Source organism: Miniopterus schreibersii (genome assembly GCF_964146895.1).
Source record: "Miniopterus schreibersii genome assembly, chromosome: 4".
NCBI lineage: Eukaryota > Metazoa > Chordata > Mammalia > Chiroptera > Miniopteridae > Miniopterus > Miniopterus schreibersii.
This window is the reverse complement of record NC_138105.1, coordinates 28,995,840-29,019,062: the sequence shown is the minus strand read 5'-3', so window position 1 is coordinate 29,019,062 and position 23,223 is coordinate 28,995,840. Positions and strand designations below refer to the sequence as shown.

General features: G+C 36.9%; 1 protein-coding gene and 1 pseudogene across 3 annotated transcripts in view; one reads left to right on the top strand and one right to left on the bottom strand.

Moving 5' to 3' along the window:
* The window catches only part of BLTP1 (bridge-like lipid transfer protein family member 1), a 134,961-nt gene that overhangs the window by 72,491 nt on the left and 39,247 nt on the right, over nt 1-23,223 (bottom strand). For both annotated transcript variants that reach the window (XM_081134323.1, XM_081134324.1), the window contains exons 23-36: nt 20,226-20,405; nt 18,655-18,783; nt 16,614-16,733; nt 15,662-15,942; nt 13,225-13,475; nt 11,050-11,308; nt 9,027-9,864; nt 6,814-6,884; nt 5,882-6,055; nt 5,341-5,461; nt 4,201-4,347; nt 3,246-3,373; nt 2,720-2,919; nt 320-517 (exon numbers count right to left, since the gene is read on the bottom strand). In XM_081134323.1, the coding sequence (XP_080990449.1) occupies nt 320-517; nt 2,720-2,919; nt 3,246-3,373; nt 4,201-4,347; nt 5,341-5,461; nt 5,882-6,055; nt 6,814-6,884; nt 9,027-9,864; nt 11,050-11,308; nt 13,225-13,475; nt 15,662-15,942; nt 16,614-16,733; nt 18,655-18,783; nt 20,226-20,405 (3,097 nt within the window). The remainder of the gene's footprint in view (nt 1-319; nt 518-2,719; nt 2,920-3,245; nt 3,374-4,200; nt 4,348-5,340; nt 5,462-5,881; nt 6,056-6,813; nt 6,885-9,026; nt 9,865-11,049; nt 11,309-13,224; nt 13,476-15,661; nt 15,943-16,613; nt 16,734-18,654; nt 18,784-20,225; nt 20,406-23,223) is intronic.
* Nucleotides 22,622-23,060, top strand: LOC308555586 (large ribosomal subunit protein P1 pseudogene; annotated as a pseudogene). The gene has a single exon. The product of its transcript is annotated as a large ribosomal subunit protein P1 pseudogene (transcript).

Here is a 23,223-nt window from a genome sequence, read left to right as displayed (position 1 = left end):
GATTTGCAGTATTTTCATCCTATATGGCAAAGCTCTGCTAATGAAAGATCTGGTTTTCAAAAGCTGGGCAATTTTGACCTGAGCCACAGATTGCTCTGCTTCGGGCTCTGAGGTTTTACATGTGTAGGTGCTCTGCTAGTTTTGAATCACACAATGGAGGAATCGGGATGGGGCATCCACCTCTGTTAAATAATCCCAGCTACCACACTTTCAGCTTGAATATGCTGATTCAGGTTACTGAAAGTCATGAGTGTTCAAAACATTTCAGCAACATGGGGCCAATCTGTCCCCACTAAAGCAGAATTTTTTTAAAACCTACCTTTTATAGTTAAATTTTCAAGCCCACATTCAAACATTATCCAACCCCATTTTTCTTGGCTGGGGCCCATTCGAGTTATATCTGGAACAGCTTGCTGGTCAGTCTCATCCACAAAAGTAAACTCATCCAGCTCTTCAAGAGTAAACAAGACTTTGGACTTCTCAAAGGGTATAGCCGTGATGGCACAGGTACCGATATCTATTACCAAAAGAGAATAAAATCACCACTTTTAAAGACAAAGCCTTTATATATTTTTTAGGACAAACAGTGTAAACATTTGGCACAGTGGCTATGTTCAAAAGATATCTTAGTAGTCTGTCAAAAGAAAAAAACAAATGAACCAACCAACTTCAAAAATAATGCTGCCTAACACCGCACTGCTTACAAATTGCCAGAATCACATTGAAGTAAGGGGGAAAAGAAGATTCCATAATTAACAAATAATTGCCCAAAGGCAGGATGTATTCATTTCTGAAAGATTCCAGGGTACTCTAAAAATCTAAAGTTAAGAAGCTCCTAAATAATTCAGCTTTATAGTAAACTATTTTTAAATACTTTCTCATCATTTTATAAAATAAAAAATTATTTTAATTACCCAGCCTTAGCAAAAACATTATTTTCTAATACAATAGCAGCATTTACTAAAAGATGGATTTATGTTAACATATTCTATATAACTACAATTCATCACAGTCATTGCCATATTCCATGGCTTACAATATGCAATATAGAAATTAGCATCCCAAGTTCCTGGCATTTTTTCTTACTTGTCACCTTACTTTTTAAAATTTCTCTGATTATAGCTAATGAATACAGAAAAGAAAAAAAAAGGAGATTCAAAAAACACATATAAACTTATCACCCAGAGATGACTGCTTTACATTTAGAGTAAGTTTCCTTCTAGCTCTTTAGAGATCATTTTACAAACCCAGCTTTGTCTCCCAATTTTCATGCAACAGTAACCATGATAATTTCCTCAGGTCATTAAAAATTGTTCCAAGATATTATTTTAATAGCTATATAATATTCCATCAGGAATATACTATACTTTGCATTTATGATTAGAAAATCTTCCTAAACCAGAGTAAATATTCACTCACATTTTTCTGTAGTTTCCTCATTATTTCATTATTTTATGTTTGTCTAATTCCATGAACTTATTCTGAAATATGGCATAAGGTGAGGATTTAACTTGAATTTGTAAATTTTTTGATTAGGTAACACTCACATAAAGTTCCAAAGAGTACAAAAGGGTACATAGTGAAACCCTAAGACATACACTTCCCCCCCATACCGGTAACAAATGTCATTATATTATTGAGTATCTTTTCACAGATATCTTATATACCTATAATATAAGCACAGACATTTACATTTTTTTCCTACAATGATCTCCTTAAAATTTCTTTGGGAGTTTTGTCTTTAATGAGTTCTATCTGGATATTGTCCCTTCCAAATTATAATTACTGCTTACAGTCTATACAACACCCAAGTGCAAACTGACTACCAATGCAAACTACAGAGCTGAGGAGAAGTCTTTTTATATGCAAGCTGCTGTATTCTGCACTAGTGTTAGAACTACAGAACTCAAGAGAGTCAAGGACAAGCTTGCTCTGGAATCCTCAGGCCAAATGCTTTGGCCTCAAACACAAGGACGGTGAAGTAGTCTTGAGAAAGCCTCAGCAGTTACACAGACCCAGAACACAGACAGCACTCATGGAACCTTCAGAGCCTATACAATAGTGAATAAATTCTAGGCAATGACTTATTCATTTGGGACTGGTCACCTGTCCCACATGGAGATTTAAGCACAGTGATCTCAAGTAAGACACAAGCTCATTTCTTTCTGGATTGAATCTCTGACAATCTGAGATCACTTAGCCTCTAAATAAGCACAGGCACAGAGTTGAGTCAGAAATATTGAATAGTATGTGACGTGTCTAGTTTACTCTCTTACCTCACTAGGGACTCTAAGACACATAGCCATGGCTATCATTCTTGTTGCTGCTGTATTTTACAGACTTCGCTATCTACTTTTGATATTGTAATTAATAATTTTTAATAAAGTTGTGCCAAAAGAACAATTTACTAAAGTGAGAAAGACTATGAAGACCATACTCTCTGTTCTATAATGAGCAGCAGACACCATGAAGAAACCAGATGGGTTCCTAATATGGGGCCATATCACTTACTTCCCTACTGAAGTTTACCTTCTGTTCTGCATAGAATGTGAGTAAGGAATAGTTAAATACCATGTGTTCAATATAGGTAGAAATACCTTTCTCTTTCTTAAAAAATACACAAATTGTAGCAATATTCAAAGGGAAAAAATGCTTCCTTTTGCAAAATCCTCTTATATTTATACATGTCACAGAAAAATTATTTGTTGTAGAATCCTACCTGTTGTATCAAGACCCCTGAGCTGCCCATGAACTCGATGAATGTTTAACTTGGCGGCAATTTCTTTGCCTTTTTCCGCTCCAGCGTTTGATCTGAGAGATCCAGATGACTGAGGCTGCATTTTAGAGGCATGGACATATCTATCAAATTGTGATGTTCTACCGGGTTCTGAGCTGTTTGAAGTCTCTTCAACCACACCTCTTCACGGAAAAGAAAGAGAGCATGATGGCTAACAGTGGAACGGCAGAGTTCAGGAAAAACATTTAACTAATAAGTGACTTAAAAAAAACCATTCCACTATTTTAATTAAGCCAATATTAAGAACAAATTCTTCAGTGTTTACTGAAAAATAGTATGAATAAAAACAGTACAAACTTTCGAATACCTACAAAGTGAGATTTGAAATTCCAATGCCAGTTTTGAGTTTTAACATTAGAATTTTCAGAAATGTATTAAGATGATGATTAAGGTTTGCTTTTCCATCCAGCAAGATAATCATGGTTCAAATTAATGAAATCTTTATTACCGATTCATACGAACTTGTGTTACAATTCTGTCGAAACACAATGCGACCAGGGACACGTGAGTCACACTTCTACTGGGAGCTGTACTTGGAGATTCTTCCACTGAGGCTTGTAACAAACACAAGTTTACCTAACACAGAAAATGGCATAAATGTCAGACTTGAAAAGTGAAAATTATCAAATATAAAATACACTGAAAAAAGACAAAACTACCGTTAGGAATAGCAAATCTATGTGTCTGAGAGTTATGAAGACAAAGCTTATAAATATAGACTCTCATAAAATAATCATAATTAAATTTTTACTGGATGGATGTGGAATATTTTAGTATATCTTACCCAATATTCTGCTTACGTAAACTTATTTACATTACATTAATTCTTTTTTCTGCCAAGGGCCATTTGTATATTTATAACAATGTATATTCGCGGGCCATACAAAATTATCAATTTAAAAATTAGCTATGAAAAAAGCTCCTAGATTTACTGAATTTCGAGTCCTGCCTGTGGTTGCCTTGACAGGGCCAGACCAAATGATTTCATAGGCCGTATATGGCTCGAGGGCTGGACGTTCCCCAGCCCTGCATTAGATCATCAAGGGAACAAAATATATGTTTTTGATATTCCAGCACCATTCAATTTAGTAAATACAAAGGATAAAACCACCAAAATGTTCTCTTTCAGGAAAATTTTTAAAAATATTAAATTGTATTTGGCCTGTGTGACTCCATGGTTGAGCATCAACCCATGAACCAAAAGGTCATGGTTCAATTTCTGGTCAGGGCACATGCTGGGTTTCGGGCTCAATCTCTGGTATGGGGTGTGCAGGAGGCAGCTCATCAATGACTCTCTCTCATCATTGATGTTTCTCTCTCTCTCTCCCTCTCCCTTCCAGTCTCTCTGAAATCAATAAAAACATATTTAAAACATAAAATAAGTAGAAATATTAAATTGTTACCTTTGGTATGCTGACATTAGCCTGAAGACCTTTAATTGTCACATTATCTTGCTTCATGATAAGATTTGTCTGTGCTTGTCCTTGGTTAGTTGTTCCTATGGTAGGGTGCTCAGTTTTTGTTCCTCTAACATCTTGTTTGGAAGATAACTAAAAAGAGTGTAAGTAAAATTAGTACTTCACAAACATTTCATAATTTCCTCATCATCCACAAGTGACCTGCTCATTCGTTCTGCTCCTTTATGCCCATGGGCATGCCAGCTGCCATCGGGTTAGCACCCCTAGTCTTAAAGTACAAACTAGATGAAATAGATTGGCAGCTTCAAGGTTGAGAGAAGTGATACATAGTAAACTGAAATCAGCCTATAGAGAAACAGAAAAATGGTGATGATGACAATAACAGAGATTTTTTATGATCACTAAATTCTACTTACTTGAGGACGGATTTGGTTTCTCGTAATTGGCTCCTTGTTGGCTGAGAAAATTTTCAAATTTCTTTTGATCTGTACTACTCTACCCTAACAACCACTATATTTTGAATAACTGGATCACTAAAAACAATCAGACCCACTTGTACTTTGCCTGTGGACCCCGGTCCAAATATGATAGAGATAAATTTGAAAGCCAAGTGGAGAGTCACCAGAAGAGCACCAGGCCCTGCCTGCTAAGCAATGGCTTCGTGCTTGGATCACAGCGTAAGTAGAATATCACAAACCAGGGGGCAATGATTTGACTCATTGAGGTGAACAAAAATAATCTCAAAAATATTGAGAGACGAGTTATCTGTCACAGAGGAAAGGCAAAATAACACGCAGCTCTGCTTCCTTAGGAAATGAATGCACCAGACCTAGAGAGCACTCATTCACTAAGGACAACGCTCTTTAGGAAAGGACTGGAATAAAGCTACTTCTGAAATAAAGGGAAAAATAAAGCTACATTTTAATAAATAGTTGACTACTATTTAATCCATAGTATAGTTCTACATGCCATCTCTTATGGAGCCAAAGACATATAAAGGCTGTTTAGAAATGTCCATGAGTTCCAATTTAAATGACTAATAAAATTTTAATACATTCCATTTTTTCAAGTTTGCACATGATAAATACTCAGTTTGCCATACTCTACCGGATAAAAGGTTCTTACATTTTCTGAGAAGGTAGTCTTGCTATTTTGCACAGCTTCCCTGAGGACTTTGGCGTGAAGGTCATCCACAATTGCAGCTGGGTGTCGGGTGTGAGCATAATGAACCATTGCTTCAATATATCTGCAGGAGGAGAAACAGAAAATGAGAAACTAGTTTATCGAATCTGTTCTATCACTTTCCATTACAGAGCTTATTCATGTTCGTTTTGTCTCCCTAAATAAACTAGACAGTAGTAATATCAAACATAATAATTAGTTACTGGGTATTTGATCATTTTATGCTCACCAGCCCAAAACAAAAACTGAAAACTATAATGCAATATAATTCTTATAATATTGCAATATAATTATTTGGGCTGAAAGTAACAAATGATAACTAAGTGAAACACAGGCCTCTTTAAATATATCTTCATTTTTGTTCAATCAAATAGCCATCATCAACATTCTTCTTTACGAACATGTATCACATACACTAATCATCATATAACATACATTTATCATTTTATCTAATAATAGTTATAGTTTTAGATAAAATTAATACCTGTCTAAAGCTTCAGCCACCAGGGGAGTGAGAACAATGTCAACAGTTCCTTTGACCTCAACTATGGCTGTTGTCCTGGTCTGAGAGACAGGCTGATCCAGGGTCCACTCTTCCGTTAATGTTTCCTCATCTGTGTTATCAACAGCTCTCTTTTCCAGAGGAGTATATGGTGTTCTGTACAATGTAATGAGCAAAGTATATATTACAAAAACCATGAAAGAGAATAGGAGTTGGAACTTATCTAAGATGAGTGACTGCTTAAACCAACATTTATTTCAACTAAAAACTTCATGGAACTGGACTAGATATTTCATATCCCAAATGCTGTTCAAAGACAGGACAAATGAGGTACTAAAGTAAAAATTGATCAAAGATGGTTAATATATAAAGTGGGTGGAAAACCGTTACATATTTACTTGATGGAGCTTTTCCAAAATATGAAAACTTCAGTTCTGAATTCTTGCTAGTTCCCAATCTTGATATGCCAAGTGATGGCTTGCATAGTATGCTAAAAGAAATGTCACTGACTGCCTATAATGTAGGCAAAGGCATCACAGACAACACAGCTGAGTTATTTGGGGTAATTTATTTATAAAATATAGTGTGTAGTCAAATAAAGAATGGTTATTATTTAGAATAAACTTTACATATCTCATAATCAAGAAAGACAGACTTGCCCGGCTGGGCGTGGCTGAGCAGTTGAGCATCGACCTATGATTCAGGAGATCACAGTTTGATTCCCAGTCAGAGCACATGCCCAGGTTGCGGGCTCGATCCCCAGTCGGGGGTGTGCAGGAGGCAGCCGATCAATGACTCTCTCATCATTGATGTTTCTATCTCTCTCTCCCTCTCCCTTCCTCTCTCTGAAATCAATAAAGATATATTTTTTTAAAAAAAGACTTTATACTTAAAAGTATGTAATTTTTACTTACTTTGAAGTTGATCCTGAAAGTTGCACTCCTCTGTCTAGTAAAGAATTAGCTGTGAGCCCCTGTTTGATAACCTAGAATAATATAAAATACTGTTTATAGTCTAGAATTTTAATATTCTCTAAATTTATGCTATAGACCGATTATTTGTGAATATCCAGATTACCTTATTAATATGATTTTCACATATATAACTATTTAACAAATTGAGAAAATCAAAGAAAATATTTATTTGGCAATTTCATTTTCATTTTATTCAGACAAATGCCAGGGCAGGGCTGTAGGACTCAGCAACAGGAGTAAAAGACTATCCAACAAAGCTTAAATGGAAGCGCTTCCAAGTCTGTCTTCAGAGCACCATTTACATTGAGCTTTTAAGCTAATTTTAGAGTGTTTTCCTGACACAATCAACTTTCAAGCGGGAAAGAACCCCTTAGAAACATTACATTATAGGAAAAGCTGGATTGTATTTTATATCCATAAAAGATAAGTAATACAAATAATGCACTTGAACAACCAAACTGGATCCTTTTAAATGTTAGCCAGTTACTTAAATTTAATAAAGAAAAATAACTTTCTTACTTCCTATGTTCTATTTTTAAAGTGATCTAAAGATATGAATTCCTTGACTTATTTTCTCCAGACATTTGACTGCCTAATCAAACCCAAAAGATTTATTGCAAATACTAAAATAATCTAACCTCTCGGGTACTATTCTGAATAAGCAAGTACCATTCAGTTTTATACTGGAAAATTCATAAACCAATGTATTTTCACATGGAATAAAGAGGACATTTTGAAATCTTAACATGAGCAATTTATCTTGGGCAACAAGAGAAATGGACACAACCTTAAAACCAAAACTTTTCAGCTGTTACTAATGCTCCCATTTCCTTCAATATATATTGTACACATATACATACACCTCAGTATCTCTAAGGATATTCAACTCCATTATCACATTTCCATCATTACTTAAGCCCAAGCCCGTCATCTCTTGCACAGACTGCTGCCACAGCCTCCTAAGTGGTCACCCTACTTCCCCTCTTCCTTAATGGCAGTTCAATTCCACTTAGTAGCCAAAGTACATGAGACCACATCACATTTCCTTAGAACTCCCATGAGTTTCCCAATGAAATTAAAATTCTAACTACTGATACCTGCTCTGTCACCCTTGTTCAGGTGTCCAGCTCATCGGGAGCATGTCCCTGCTACCTCTCCATGTCTCATGCACACCGATTTCTTTCCCTCCTTAGCAATTCAGCAAAGCTGATGCCTGTGCCATGAACCTAGTGGCCCTAGGTCTTCCCATCCTCAACTTTTCCTTATCCTTTAAGTTTCAGTTTAAATATTACCTCAGTTTAAGTATTAATTGTCTTGTCAATAAAACTATTATTCTCCATCCCAGTATCCTTTATCTTCATAACTCTTCTCAATTTGTAATCATATACTTATCTATTTATCTATTAACTGTCTGTCCCTGTCCCCTAAACTATAAGCTCCATGTCCATTTCCCTTATCACTGCACATCGAATGTTGGGCACACAGTGGTATATATGAATTAAGAATGAATACATTAAAACACTTTAAATAAGTGTATATGTATATGTAATCAATTCCATAAGATTTCATATGCTTAATTTTGGTCTTTAAAACCATAAAAATTTCTCTTATAAATGTTTAATTTTATAAAAATAGTTTTCATATTGGCTATTATTACAACATTTATTTTAACTTATTTTTAGCTCTCCTTAAAAAAGCCATTTACGGAATACACTACAGAAGTAGCCAATGGCCAATTATACTAAATTATAAGACCTCAAATGTCAAGTGAATGGAACTGGATTTGCAAAGCAGTTATGGATCAAAACACCTACTATCAAAAACAATTTCAAAATTTATTTTTAAGACACAGAAAATACAGATTCAGAGAGACTTGATCCTAATCTAAAGAATACAGTGTAGACAGAGACTATTACATTTACTGACTAACACTGTGATGATCAAGTCTGTACCTATTCCTCCATTTACTATGCTTCACTTTATAATTCCCACCACTAACCCTAAGACCTACTATCATACATGAAGCCCTGACTTCAGAAAGTCTATCTTTCAGAAAGGCAGTTAAAATGACTGCGAGTAACTGTGGAAACATCTTCAAAATCCATTTTTCTAAATAAATATACCAGTGTAGAAATTAATGATTTGGTTTATACCTTAAAATTTGGAACAGAGAGCTGTTCACACGATGATGAACTTTCTTCACTGGTTGGTGTATCCAGATCAAGAGGACGATGCAGGGAGGACTTGGAGGTCCTTTTGTGGGTTGGGTGCTTCACTGACCAATTAATCACCTGGAACTGAGTAAGGTAAGTCTGATAACAGCTCATCGCCGGTTGCTGAGAAGTGATCTGCTCGCTCTCTACTGTTTTCTCACCCTCTACAATATACAGATGTTCTATAACATCATCTTCTCCACCTAGTGCAGAAACGAATGAGGCCTGGGAAGGGTGAGTTTTGAATGGCAGAGTTCGGGGATCCTGAATGCTTTCTCCGTGGCCAGTGAGTGGTCCCTCGACACTGTGATATATGGAACCCCTACTGAAGTCAATCTGCTGGGTCTGCTTTTTCTTCTTCTTCCTACCTGGATAGGTCCCAGGGCCTTCATCACTGCTAATGGGCTCAAATTCTTCAGCAGCAGAAAAGTAGGCTTCGCTGTCAGCCATTGACATGCTGGAATCCATTGATCGATATTGATGGAATGAATTAGAGTCTGCTGATGGTGTATATGGAAAGGAACCAAAACTTCTTCTCTGCTTTGGTGAGTCCAGTACATTTTCATCACTTCGGGAGACATCACTACTAAACTGGACTCCAACTGTGACCGGTTGCTTGTCCCCATAAAAAGCTGCAGTCAGGCTCTTGGTACTTCCAAGTCGGGTGGAACATACAGAGGCTTGTCGTTTCAAGGGAGACCGCAGAGGGGACTGACCTACTGACTTATCCTGAGTATTAGGAGACGCAGGGCTGTTTCCTGACACTTCTGTAGGAATACTAAAACATAAAGCAAAGCTATTACCCTTTACTGTACATCATATAAATTACTCTAAATATAAACAGAAGTACTGATAAAATCCTTTTAATAATTTTAATCATTATTTTACAAACAAATGAAAATCTGCAATTTTACAATAAAATAATCATATAAGGTAACAAAACAACACAATGTATTCATATCCCATATAGATCAAAAAAAATTGAGGAAGCTTAAAACAAAAACAAAAAAAAAGTAAAGAAACCCATGAATATTATCTATCCGTAATCTATGAAAACTAATGCATTCATTGGGTTTTGTTTTTTTTTTCATATCCTTTAAAAGCTTGACCAATAAAATGCACCAGAGACCTGAGAGGACCTGAAGAAGAGAAAAAAGTCACGGACAACCCAATACTTCTAACTTTGGCAACTGATGTAGAGGTGCCATTTAGTGAAGCAGAACAAGCTGACCATGTGCACAAGGCCATATGCCAAGTTTGAGGTCTCCATGAAATATCCAAGTAGATGTATCAAGAAGGTAACTGGGCCTTGGCCTGTGTGGCTCAGTGGTAAACTATTGGCCTGCGCTTCAAAGGGTCTCAGGTTCAATTCCTGGTCAAGGGAACATACCTGGGTTGCAGACTCAATCCTGCACATGTGGGAAGCAACCAATAGGTATGTCTCTCTCACTTCAATGTTTCTCTCTCTCTTCCCCTGCCTCCCTGCCACTCTTGCTGAAAATCAAAGGAAAAAATATCCTTAGGTAAGGATTAACAACACACACAAAAAGAGAAAGTAACTAGGCTTATAGGGTCTAGCCGAGGGGGAGGGAAGAGAACCTGAAATGTGCCATCAAGAGGAAGGGCATTTCAAGAAATGAGGAGTCAACTATTATAGAAAGACAAGGACAAAAATAGTCACCAGTCTAGGATAATGCCCAAATGTTAACAAGGGTTAACTCTGAGAGGTCAGATGACAAGAAATATGTATTGTCATTATACTTTTCTGTATTTTCCTAATATCTGGAATGAATAGCATATGTATTACTTTTATAACAGTAAATGGACACTTAAAACCATGTTCAGGAGGAGAAAAACATTTTCTACAGTGAGTGAGTTGAGAGGAAAGAAGTTTTTCTGGCCACAAGTTGAAGCAATTATAAGACGATTGCGAGCAGGTCCCCGCATCTACTTGACTACTGACCTCACTGGGCCGTCCTCTCTTTTTGTTCCATGCAGGAATTCCTTCTGAAGCACAGGGTCATCAGCCACAGAAGAGGGGCTTTCCTTGTCTGGGGCCAGTAAAGGCTGGGCTGCACTGGAGCTGCTGTTGTCGTCTGAGGAAGACGACGAGCTGTGACAGCGCATGGGGACCTGCAGGCTCAGGTGCTGAGTCTTCCTTTCGGCTTCCGTTCCCCCTGCCTTGTTCTCCCATTCTTTCCTCTTCATGCCGTTCGCATTACCTACAGCAACCAACAAAAGCAGGTTATGTGAACACAGCAATTTCAACAGCAATTTATGAAAAATATAGCACCTTAATTCAATTTCTTGTTTTTAAGTATAATCATTTTTTAAAAGCACAAGTATGTAATTTCACAAAGCAAAGTATCCACCTCTGTGGATCCAGAGTCCACAAACAGTGAATTTTTTCTTTTTTCTTTTTTAACTTTTATTTGAAAATTTTCAAACTTACAGAAAACTTTCAAGAATAGCACAAAACCACCATATATCTTTTATCTGGAATTTCCCATTATAAATATTTTTCTCCATTTACTCTATTTATGTGTGTATGTGTGTATATATATATATATATATATAAAAATAATACTTTTTGAACCAGCTGAGAATAATTTACTGACATTGTGGTGTTTTACCCTAGATACTCAAGGATTTATTTCCTAAAAATAATACATAACCCCTACATAGTTATCGACTTGATCAATTTAGTATTGATAGAGTAGATTATTATCACGTGCTTTCCAATTTTCTCCACTGACTCAATAAGGTCCTTTAGAGCACTTCTGCCCCCTCCAGTACAGGATCCAATCTAGGATCGTACATGACTGCATTTGGTTGTCATGTCTTCTTTGATTGGGAACACATCCTCAGGCCAGTGACAAGAGCCCTGTGAGGTGACATGATGGGGCAGGGGCTGATTTTAGTTTCTACTCAGCCATGTGTTTGGCCATATAACTTCACGCGCCTTACTCTCGGTGATGAGCCTCAGTTTATTCACTATAAACAGGGATGATATAAACTCACATGGTAGTCTGGGGATTAAGTGACAAAATGCCTGTGAAAAGCTTTAAGAACAAACATTACTCAAATGTAAGAAAGTAATATTATAAGAAAACACTGAAGTTAAATTGTACTTAGCAACTTTCTTTCCTTTCCATGTCAAGAAGTTTTGGTGTTTGCTGATTTTAGAAGATAATTTGCTCTCCTAAGCAAAACTGCTGCAATCAACCTTAAAATAATGTGTACACACTTGTCTTACCATTCAGTGAAAAAAATCACTTAAACAGGAATTAGGCATATGTAGAGATGTAGTCCAGCTCTTTCCACTAAGTGCTCCTCACGTATGGGAAACCAATCCAATAAACTCTTAAAACTCTCAAAACTCTTAAATTCTTTTCCTATCCTCATTTGTTTACTGACAAAAGGCAGTGCTAAGTTAATGTTTTTGAGCGGACAAAGGAAAAAAGGCTAAATGTTGGTGAAATATCAAGACTTTTCTATGCTTGTTGACAGCATGGCAACTTAAACAGTAATTATTGCACTTAACTGTAGGAACACACAACTAAGAAACGCAGAGGAAAATCCATTTCTGAAGTCTTCAGAGCAAAGACACAAGGTAAATCTAAATCTAATACCCAGTGAATACACCATTCACTGCTCATACAAATGCGTGTGTTTACAGAGTTATCCTCCAGGCTCTAAGGAAAGAGCACCCTTCTCTTCTTGACATGTTCAATTTTAGTAATAAGAAGAATATTTTGCAAAAGTAGTTGATAGCAGGGGGCCCAATGGTATAAATATTACTATTGATAAGCTTTCCTATTGAAGTAAACTGGTAAAACCACCATTACTTTGAAACATAATTATTCCTAAGTATATCTCCGGAAGTTGGCTTCCAGGAAAATGATGACATAAAAGGAAATATTTAGAATAAGTTTGGATGAATAGTGGAACTACCTTCACCTTGGGTAAATCTGAAAAACTCACGTCTTATCTGGCTTTAGTTAAACTACCTGCAAAACAGGGCAGACTATCAAATCCTACCTCTGAGAGCTCAAAGAACTAAGTTGAATACAGTAACACGAACTTCTCTCAGATGGCATAGGGATAAAGATAATAAAAAATTAGCACATTTCATTACCATCTGCCATTTTGGGAATTTCCTTAGTAATAATCCACTCCCCAGGCTGCAGCAGAGACTGCCCATAGTACATGTCAGACTCTGCACTCGTGCTTGAAAATGCAGAGCTACTGGACGGTGTCAACTCTTCAAGCTTGAAGAAATCCAGGCCAGTCACTGTGCCACCAAAGAATCTGCAGCCACCAAGACAGCCACACTTGTGCCTGCACCTCTTACTCCTCAGGTTGTCGTCGGGCCACAAAAACCATAGCCTGAACAGAATCCCAAAACAAAACAAACGAGAAACAACAATGGAACAAAAACTCATTAAGAACAAAAAAACTTTTTGGCAGATAGTTACATATAAGTTAATTGTTAATATTTGTAAAAGACATGGTAAACACAAAGGTTTATTTTTACTGTGGTATGTCTTTTTAATCATTCTGCCATCCTAAACATATAAACAATAGTCTCACCATGGCAAGTGAGAGAGAAATAAGGAGGAACAATAAGAGAAATACAGCATACATTAAAATAAACCAAAGAGCTAAGCAGCAGCAGCAAATATAAAAATCATTTAAATCCAGTTTAAAAACAACAGTAGGCCTGGCCGGGCGTGGCTCAGCGGTTGAGCGTCAACCTAGGATCCAGGCAATCGGGGTTCGATTCGATTCCTGGTCAGGGCACATGCCCGGGTTGCAGACTCAATCAATGACTCTCTCATCATTGATGTTTCTATCTCTCTCTCTCCCTCTCCTTTCCTCTCTCTGAAATCAATAAAGATTTTTTTTTTTAATTTAAAAATAAATAAATAAATAAATAAAAACAACAGTAAATATTCTCAAACGAACTAAAAATTTTAAACATTAATCTAAAAAATGGACAAAACTATTAGTATAAATTATGTTTAATAGATTTGGGCAGCTCAGGGCCTATTTCACACAGCAAATTTAATACACCCAAATTATAAATATGAGATAAGTAAAAAAATTATTTCTCAATAAAACCAAAATAATGTACTATGCTCTATTTTAGAGAAAAAATTATAAATATTTTGTAATTAGTACTCTAAATGAAGTATTAAGAATTGAGACAATATGAAAATGTATTCAAATTTTTCAGGTTCTGTGAGTAACCCATACACAAATCTGTCAGTATTAACTCCCCTCCCTCCTTAAAAATGTTATATAATACACATCTGCAAGTTACATCTTTTTTCCTTTTTCACATGCATTCTCTCACTGGATCCTCAGGGTTCTTACAGGAAGACAGAATCGATATATTACCATTTTCCTTTTATACTCATTCATTTAGATTTCTTGAGTGTCTATTATGTGCCTAGCACTATGCCAAGAAAACCAGTCTTACCCACATGAAATTCACAGTATAGCGGCAAAGACAGGCCACAAACTAGAATATCTAATCATAAGTTATAGTAAGTGCTGTGAGCCAAAGAAGAAAGTGTTGCAAAAAAGAAAATAGGAAATCTTTCAACAAGAAATATTTGAGACAAGAAAAATGAGATGGAATGAATGCATCAAGTTAGAAGTGGAACTAATCCAGAGAAGAGGGAAGGAAAAATAAGTGAGAAAGCCTTAGGATGCAGGAGAATTTAGGGAACTATTTCCATTAGATGTTATCAGTTTCAAATCACTTCTCCATTTTAAAGTGTTAAGATTTAGTCATCCAGCAAAAATATTTGAAAGCCCTATCAAAATAAAAAACCTTATCGATCCCATAGACACTTTTACTTTATTTGTGCAGCAAGAGCTTCTTAGAACGCAGGCTTGCCAGTCATCTAGACATGAGTTTAAATCCCAGCTGTGCCATTTAGCAACTTCAGGACTTTGGACATATTTCTGAGCCTGTTTCCTCACCTGTAAAATCATGGTCTGATATATCTAATGAGATTATTTTGAGGATTAAATGGTATCACATGGGAAATGGTATCACAATGGTATCTCACCTGATGCAAACCTGGAATATGGGGTTGCACAGCAGGTGTAAGCTCCCTGCCTTGTCTTCATCAATTCCAATGCACTGATCTCACCCTGAGCTTGATGAGAATCAGCTGGACGGCTTATTAAACTAAACTATGGAGAGCTGGGCTCCATCCCAGAGTTTCTGACTAAGGGCTGGGAAGGCCTGATCATGTAAGTTTCTAACAAGTTCCAAGGAGATGGTGCTGGTAGCTGAAAAACTATACTTTTCAGAAACACTAATAAACTAATGGCCTATGTGGTCAGTAACTTTTCTGGTTATATCAGAAATGAATACACCTGCTCCCAAAACTCCTGGGAAACAAATATCCACATAGGCACCCAAAGCTGAAGGCTAATGAGTTACTACGTAGGGACACAATAACATTAGGTCTTTATTTAAAATGCTCTTATTCTATTTGTAACAGTGGAACTTTCTCAATAATTATCTAACAATTTTCATCTTAAATTTCACTTACCTCTTAGTTCTGGCATCATGAGTTTCTAGGAAATGTCTCTGTGCCTCATGTTTAGCATGATGATCAGCCGCCAGTGCAACGTCAACAGTGATCAGTCCTAAGGTGGCCGAGCCAGCTTCCAGCCAGTAGGCCCTCCGCAGTATCGCAGGCTGGAGCCCAGCTCTGGGATTATTCAGCTGTTCGATGTATTGTCTCACTTGGAAGTCCTGAATCGCTGCGCTTATTCCTTCCCCAACCGACTGGTTGTGGAGATTACAGTTTGCAACCCGGATTGCCCCCATCTAAAGTTGAATGAAGAAAATGAAACAGAACTCTAGTTTCAGTATTTACTTTTTAGCAACTTAGAATAAACTACATACTAGGTAATTATTTCAAGTTGCATAAAAAAGAAAGGGAAAAGAGAAAAGGGGAAAGAGTAATAGAAAAAAATTAATGCAACAGAATAAAAGCATTCAGTTAAAAAAGGATAACAGGAAAAGATCAAAAATATAAAGAAAAACAAGAGGAGAAAAAGATTTAGGAGGGTAATAAGTAACAGAATCACAGAATCTTAACAAAGCTTGATTTTAAACAGTAACTCGTAAAGCAGAGGTGGCAAACAAATGTTTTCAGGAACCATAATGTATAAAATGTATAAGCATTCAAAATCCAATCTTTGAAAAGCATTATCAGTTCACTTCCCTGCCATAAAAGCAAGCTACTAGTCTATATCTCTGCCACAAAGTAATGTTATAATAATTCATTTAGAGTAAAAAAGCAAGGAAGGTGTTTCTTTAAAAAGTAATACTAGCAGAGAACATGAATGAGTTAAAAATAGAAGCTATCTCCTAGAATTCTGTAGTATTTGGTGAGATGGCAAATGATAAATGTGTGTTGTATTTCAAGAAATAGAGGTCTGGTTTGATAAAAAGGAAAAAGAACTACACTGGCTAAGAAATAGACAAATATGCACCTTTATATTTGTAGCACAGCCATGCTCCACAATATAAATATCAGCTCCATCTACTGCTAAACGAGTCATGGTATATTTCAAATCATCTGAAGCTGGACAGGGCCCAGGAATACAACTCAACTAAAATGGAAAAAGATGGAAGAGTTAATTCTATTTAAATAAACAAACAAAATTCTGATCACATGCGTATTTTTAAAAATCAGTAGGTTAAATTTCACTTTTTTATAATGATAAACAAAATCATCAGCAATTAAAGTCTTGCCAATCAGAAAATTAATCATAAGTCACCATGTACAATTTTCATTCAAAAGGGGCAACTAGCAAGTTTAAGTGGACAGATTCACATATAACTTGTTACTGAAACTCAAAAGGAATAGTCAAAGTAAACAGTGTCATAGGTTTGTAAGAACTGTATAAAGTAGTAAGATTTTTTAAGAGTTCTCCATACACATACATACATACTTGTTTTACACACACCCACAAATATATCAACTGTAAATTTTATGGTACTATCTAGGAAAAGCCACACAGATTTAATTTGGTTTTAGTCCTAACACATAGATGTGGTCATGTCTAGGTTGGACAAAAACATACCACCTACTTCAATGAGCTTTCTGGGTCAATGGCAGCCCTGAGCAAGTACTGGCCCTACAGCACATAACTGCTCATTACTGACAGAGTATGCTATAAGAATATATCCCCTCACACAAAGTAGACCTAAAATAAATGAATCTAAAATGACAGGAAGCATATAAATTACATGGAAGAGCAGCTGACTACGAAGGGGCACGAAAGAACTGAAAATGATAGAAATGTTCCAGGTCTTCACTGGTGTTAGTGGTTATACCAGTACATAAAACATTCGTCAAAATATGAATTGTACAACTTTAAAAGAGTGGATTTATTGTATGTAAATTATGTCTCAATAAAGTTGAATGTGACATAAGAACTTTGACTCTAACAAAGAAAAAAGGAAGGAGAGGCCTATAAGCATGTGTGAATTATCCATAAGAAAGTAACTGGCTGACAAATGACTAAGGAACTAATTTCTTGGAGCCTTCTCAATGTGTGTAGAACAGGAAAAAATAATTTTATCACCAATTGTAGCTGTTTCTTTCATTGTTGGTAAATAAGCAGGAGTTACAGATTTTTTTGGACATAAAATTAAAAGCAGGATGAATTACATTCAATTTATAGTAACACATTAGCAAACAAATATAGGTGGTATAGTAATAGAAAAAAGAAAAAAGGGACATCTGTAATACTTTAAACAAAAATAAAAATTATAAAAAGTTAAAAAAAAAAAAAAGGAAGGAAGAAAGGAAAGACACATAGGAAAGAAAACAGAAAGAAAAACTAATCTTAACAATGGTCATCACTGTGTTTTAGAATTAGGGTTAGTTATTTTTCTCTTTCGAACTGTTTCCCGGGTTTTCTGAAAGGAGCATACTTCTCCCTGCCCTCTCAAATGCTCCCCACCCCCAAACTCATAAGGAACAGTATTTACTACAAACTGTCTGCATATCATTGCCAAGGCACGTGGTTTTGAAGATGTTGTAATAACCAAGTGAAGGTCATGAATGTTGTGGAAAGAGCATAGAAGTGAAGTCAGGAAACCTGGCAAATACCCGACACTGCTAATCATGCCGCAAAAGAGAGGGTCTGCAAACAGTGTCATGCAGGGAATTTGAGCTTTATCTGGCTTCAGTTTCTAACTCTACATAAATATACACCAATCCCAAAGACTCAGTGCAATAAGCAGTAAGATCTGGGTGTTGACAGCAAAACTGTAAGAGATAAGATATAACTTTCATATCTCCATTTATTTGTAAATGCATGTTTTAATTACCTCCTATTTTAGATACTTACAACTAAATAACAACTGGCTATGATTTGCAAAAGTAATTTCATTAAATGAAAAAACTGAACAATAGTGTTTACTTCATGGCTTTGTGCATTTACTCTAAAGTTGATATCTCAATCTGTCATTGTTAAAAGTCCATAAACATTTATAACGCTGCTAACCTACTTGTTAACCTACCTTGGATTCGCAGAACCGACGATCGAGTCCATGCTGACATGTTATTACCGACTTGGGTCTTTCCAGTTCATACTCCCGACACACCACGTGAAAAACAAATGTCTGCCCCCACTCCAAGAGACTAGCCAGCTACAAATAAGCAGTACAGGTTGACAACATATTAGCACACTAAACAAGTGCTCGGAGCTCAAAAGCTAATCAAGAATATTAACACAGATTGCAAGACTCAAAAAGCCATCTTACACCTGTTGCTACATAATCTACTTGCTAGTCAGCATCATGATTTTTCTATTTTGACATCATTTATAAGCTGTGTTACTTTTCATTAGTGAATGAGAAAATACATTGCCAAAATGAACTCATTTCGACAAAGAAATTCAACTTCTAAAGTACTTTTCTTCAAGGTTATATCTTCCTTCTTATATGACTAACCGTAATCCTTGCACCTAGAATTTTCTACCTAATAGTCAACCAAGCTTTGATATGAAATTTGAGTATTATCATATTGAACTAAAATTTGGGGAAGTCAGGTATTTTGAAGAATAATTTTGTTTATGTAAATAGAAGCTTAAGTAACCATATGTCAATGCTTCATCAAATATTTAGATGAAAAAAAACACACCTTAATTCTATAATTGGAATTGTTAATAAACACACTGAGACATGGGTATACATGATATTACCCCCCAGAAAAAGCACATAATTTAAACTCCTGGAAAACATGAATTTCACTTTTAAAACACACAAAGAATAGCATAAACATTAAAAACACCTAAGGAATCGTGAACCTCACAAGAAACTGATGCCAAGACTCTAGTGCAGAAGAAAACATTTCATCTTCTAAGAAGTGCAATTTATAAACATGTGAGAGTCTAGCAATCCTTAGGTTAAAGGAAGCATGTCCAGTCTTGCAGGGTTGGCATGACTCTTTAGAAAATAAGCTGTTTTGTTATATCTTCAGTTTTTACTTATAAATGTAGGGACATGAAATGGTGGATAATAAGAAGAGGCTAGTTATGAGGCCAGAGAGCACTGAATATTTCTTTTCATCCATTTTTATACATTCCATTATATACTTATTTTCATTTATTTTTATAGAAAATATCCCTTTATAATTCATTCATTTTCCTACTATTTCTAGAATCTTAACTTTTGCTGTCTCCCAATAACTTCTTTCAGATATAGAAGGTACTTCAATTCTTTATTCACCTTGTTGCTACTACTGACCTCTCAATTATGTTTCATACCCACTCTGCAACTTTTTATTAAAATTGAGTATGCAGTCTGGCCGGGATGGCTCAGTGGTTGGGCGTCAACCAGGCTTACTCACTAGTAAATTCACTTTTATTTTTTTAAACCAGTAACCATATCACTGATAGCAGGTACAAATGATGTTATCTTGCTTTGGGGCATGACAAATAAAGAACCATGCTTCCTAATCCTTAATATCATAAATGGTAAGAAATATACAAAAAAGCAAAGTTAATACAAAATTATTCTTTATACTAGGAAAAGAAGATTGTTCCAACAATGGAGAACAAAATAAATAATATGTATTATTAAAAAAGTACCTGAGGTGCTGTGACCTTAGCTGTGAGGCTTCCAGCCTGCACATCAATTAGCCACGCGTATTCTAGGGAATCACTTCCCAAGGGAAGACCTTCTGCTGAGAACATAGCATGTGCTCTTAGCTGGAGACCTGACAGATTGATGTGACCTTCCCTGAGTGCATCATCCACAGGGGGTCGCTGCTGAAAACAAGAACCAGAAGACGGTGAGAAGTATATACAAGAAAATCACATTATGATTTCTAATTGTTTCTTCCCTTTAGACTAACAGTAAAAACATGCTATCTGAAAAATAACACTTCAGGATGCACAAACTCCTGACATGCCTTTTACCCATAAATGTAGTCTGAGTTAAGCTTCCGCAGTGACAGTATCCATGAGAGCCCAGCTACAAAGCAAGACAGCAAAGTCCTACAAAGAATGCTGATCTCTAAGTGGTCCCTGCCTTGATGAAGAAAAAGAAACCCGGACTCCGACTGGAAGGAAATAAAACAGGCCAATGTCTTGTGGGAAGGCAGGAATCGTGAGATTAAAATATTAAAAAGAAAATAACCGGGAACAATAAAGACTATTAAGACCATAAAATGAAGAACTAGGGAAGGAAGCCATCTTCCATATAGATTTTATTAGTAAAGGTATATTTTACCATGTTCTTGGCTCAAGACCAAGATATGTTACCAAGCATCTCACACTTCTTGAGGCATCTTTTACACTAGAAAGTATTTACCTTAATGATAATTCCCTCCGTATTTATCTTTCTACCAGGTTGATCATGGTAAAGACCATTTCTGCCTTGGTCACCAGGTATCCCACTGCTCCTAACAGTGACAAAAGCAGATACTGCTGACCAAGTAGCTGCACAGATGTCCTCACAGCAGGTCTTCTCAGAGACGCCAACACACTGCTTTACACCCAGACAGTTCACAGATATTTCCCAGGGGAGTTTTACTATGGGAGCCTTCTCAGTCTATGTGTACAGGCCGCCTTATAGGGTGTTTCTCGTTTCAACACATTTGTGGAAATGTATTCTTAAAAAAATTTTTAAGGGCTAAATCTAATTCATAAGGACTTCTTAAAAGGAAGTTTCAAATTATGACTACAATACACCTCTAGAGGTTCTAATACATGTTTTATTATATTTTCACCTAAGTTACGTGACAGTATATAGAATTGCCTAACTTCTCCAGGCATCAGTTTCTTTGCCTTATCTGAGGGAGTTGGGGAGGATGGGCAGTAAAGATCTTTTCTGGCATAGAGATTTCATAATTCTTGGTATAAAATTTTTCAGTTTTTTTTTTTAGCTAAAAAAATACATGTGTATCTTGGCTTGTAAACTACCAAGGAAACTAATAAAGGTTATATTCTAAATTGTATTATGGCTTGCATCATGTTGTGGGATGAATGATGTCCCCCAAAAGGTATGTTCACGTCCTAAGCCCACGTACCAGTGAATGTGACCTTATCTGGACATAGGATAGGGTCTTGGCAGATGCAATCAAGTCAAAATGAGGTTACATTGGGTTAGGGTTTCCTTCTTAGATGTGTCCTAGTAAGAGGAAAATTGGGACACACAGACACACGGATGCCATATGAAGACGGAGGCAGAGCTTAAGTGATGTGTCTACAAGACAAGGAATGCCAAGGACTGCTAGCAACCAGCAAAAGCTAGAAAGACGCAAAGCAGGATCCTCTCCTATGGCCTTCAGAGACAGCATAGCCCACCAACCTGATTTCAGACTTCTAGGCTCCGGAACTGTGAGAGAATAAATTTCTGTTGTTTCAAGCCACCCAGTGTGGGGTACTTTGCTACAGGAACCCTAGGAAACTAATATGCATCATCAGATGCCCATGAAGTGGAATGTGTGGTTTCCTAAGTCGGACACAATAGTCCATCCATCACCTTAGATCCTTAACCATGAAACCCTGTGTTAAGACTAACACTACTAGGAATAAGCACCTACAGGTAAATGACCTAGGGCTGACCCTGGGAGGAGTCACAGTGTAAAGTCTACCACCGTGAAAGAACAGAAAGTATGGATACTAAGGAAGAAAAGAGTTCTTAGGGCCCTGGCTGGTGTGGCTCAGTGGCTAGAGTGTCAGCACCAAAGGGTCATGGGTTCAATTCCCGATCAAGGGCAGGTACCTGGGTTGCAGGTTCTATCCCCTGCCCTGGTGGGAGCACATGTGGAAGGCAACCAATCAATGTGTCTCACATCCATGTTTATCTCTCTATCTCTCCTTCTCTCTCTCTCCCTCTCTCCCTCCCTCCATCCCTTCCATTCTCTCTAAAATTCAATGGAAAAAATATCCTCGGGGGAGGATTAACATAAAAATAAAATAGTTTTTTCTCAGCTGCCAGTAAGGTGCTCAATTCTTCCGTGGAAGCTAAGGCAGCGTTGGGGTGAGGCCCTCACTTCATCCTGCGACTAGCACCGCTCCCGGCAGCGCCCGCCCACTACTCGCCCACACCATGGCCTTGGTCTCAGAGCTCGCCTGGATCTTCTCGGCCCTTATCCTGCACGGCAATGAGGTGACGGTGATGGAGGATAAGATTCATGCCCTCATTAAAGCAGCCCGTATAAATGTTGAACCTTTCTGGCTAGGCCTGTTTGCAAGGCTCTGGCCAATGTCAACATGGGGAGCCTCATCTGCAATGTAGGGGCTGGTGGACCTGCCCCAGCAGCTGATGCTGCCCCAGCAGGAGGTCCTGCCCCCTCCACCACTGCTGCCCCAGTTGAAGAGAAGAAAGCAGCAGCAAAGAAAGAAGAATCTGAGGAGTCTGATGATGACATGGGCTTTCTGACTAAACCTTTTGTAACACATTTAATAAAACGCTGACCTCTGTTAAAATAAAGAAAGAAAGAAAGAAATTAAATAAAATAAAAAATAAAAGAAATTAAACTCTGATATACTGACTGATTTGGGGAGGGAAAAGAGAGTTCTTAGGAATAGATGAGCGGGCACTACAAAATGTAAGCAAGTTCAGTAGATGAGCAGACTG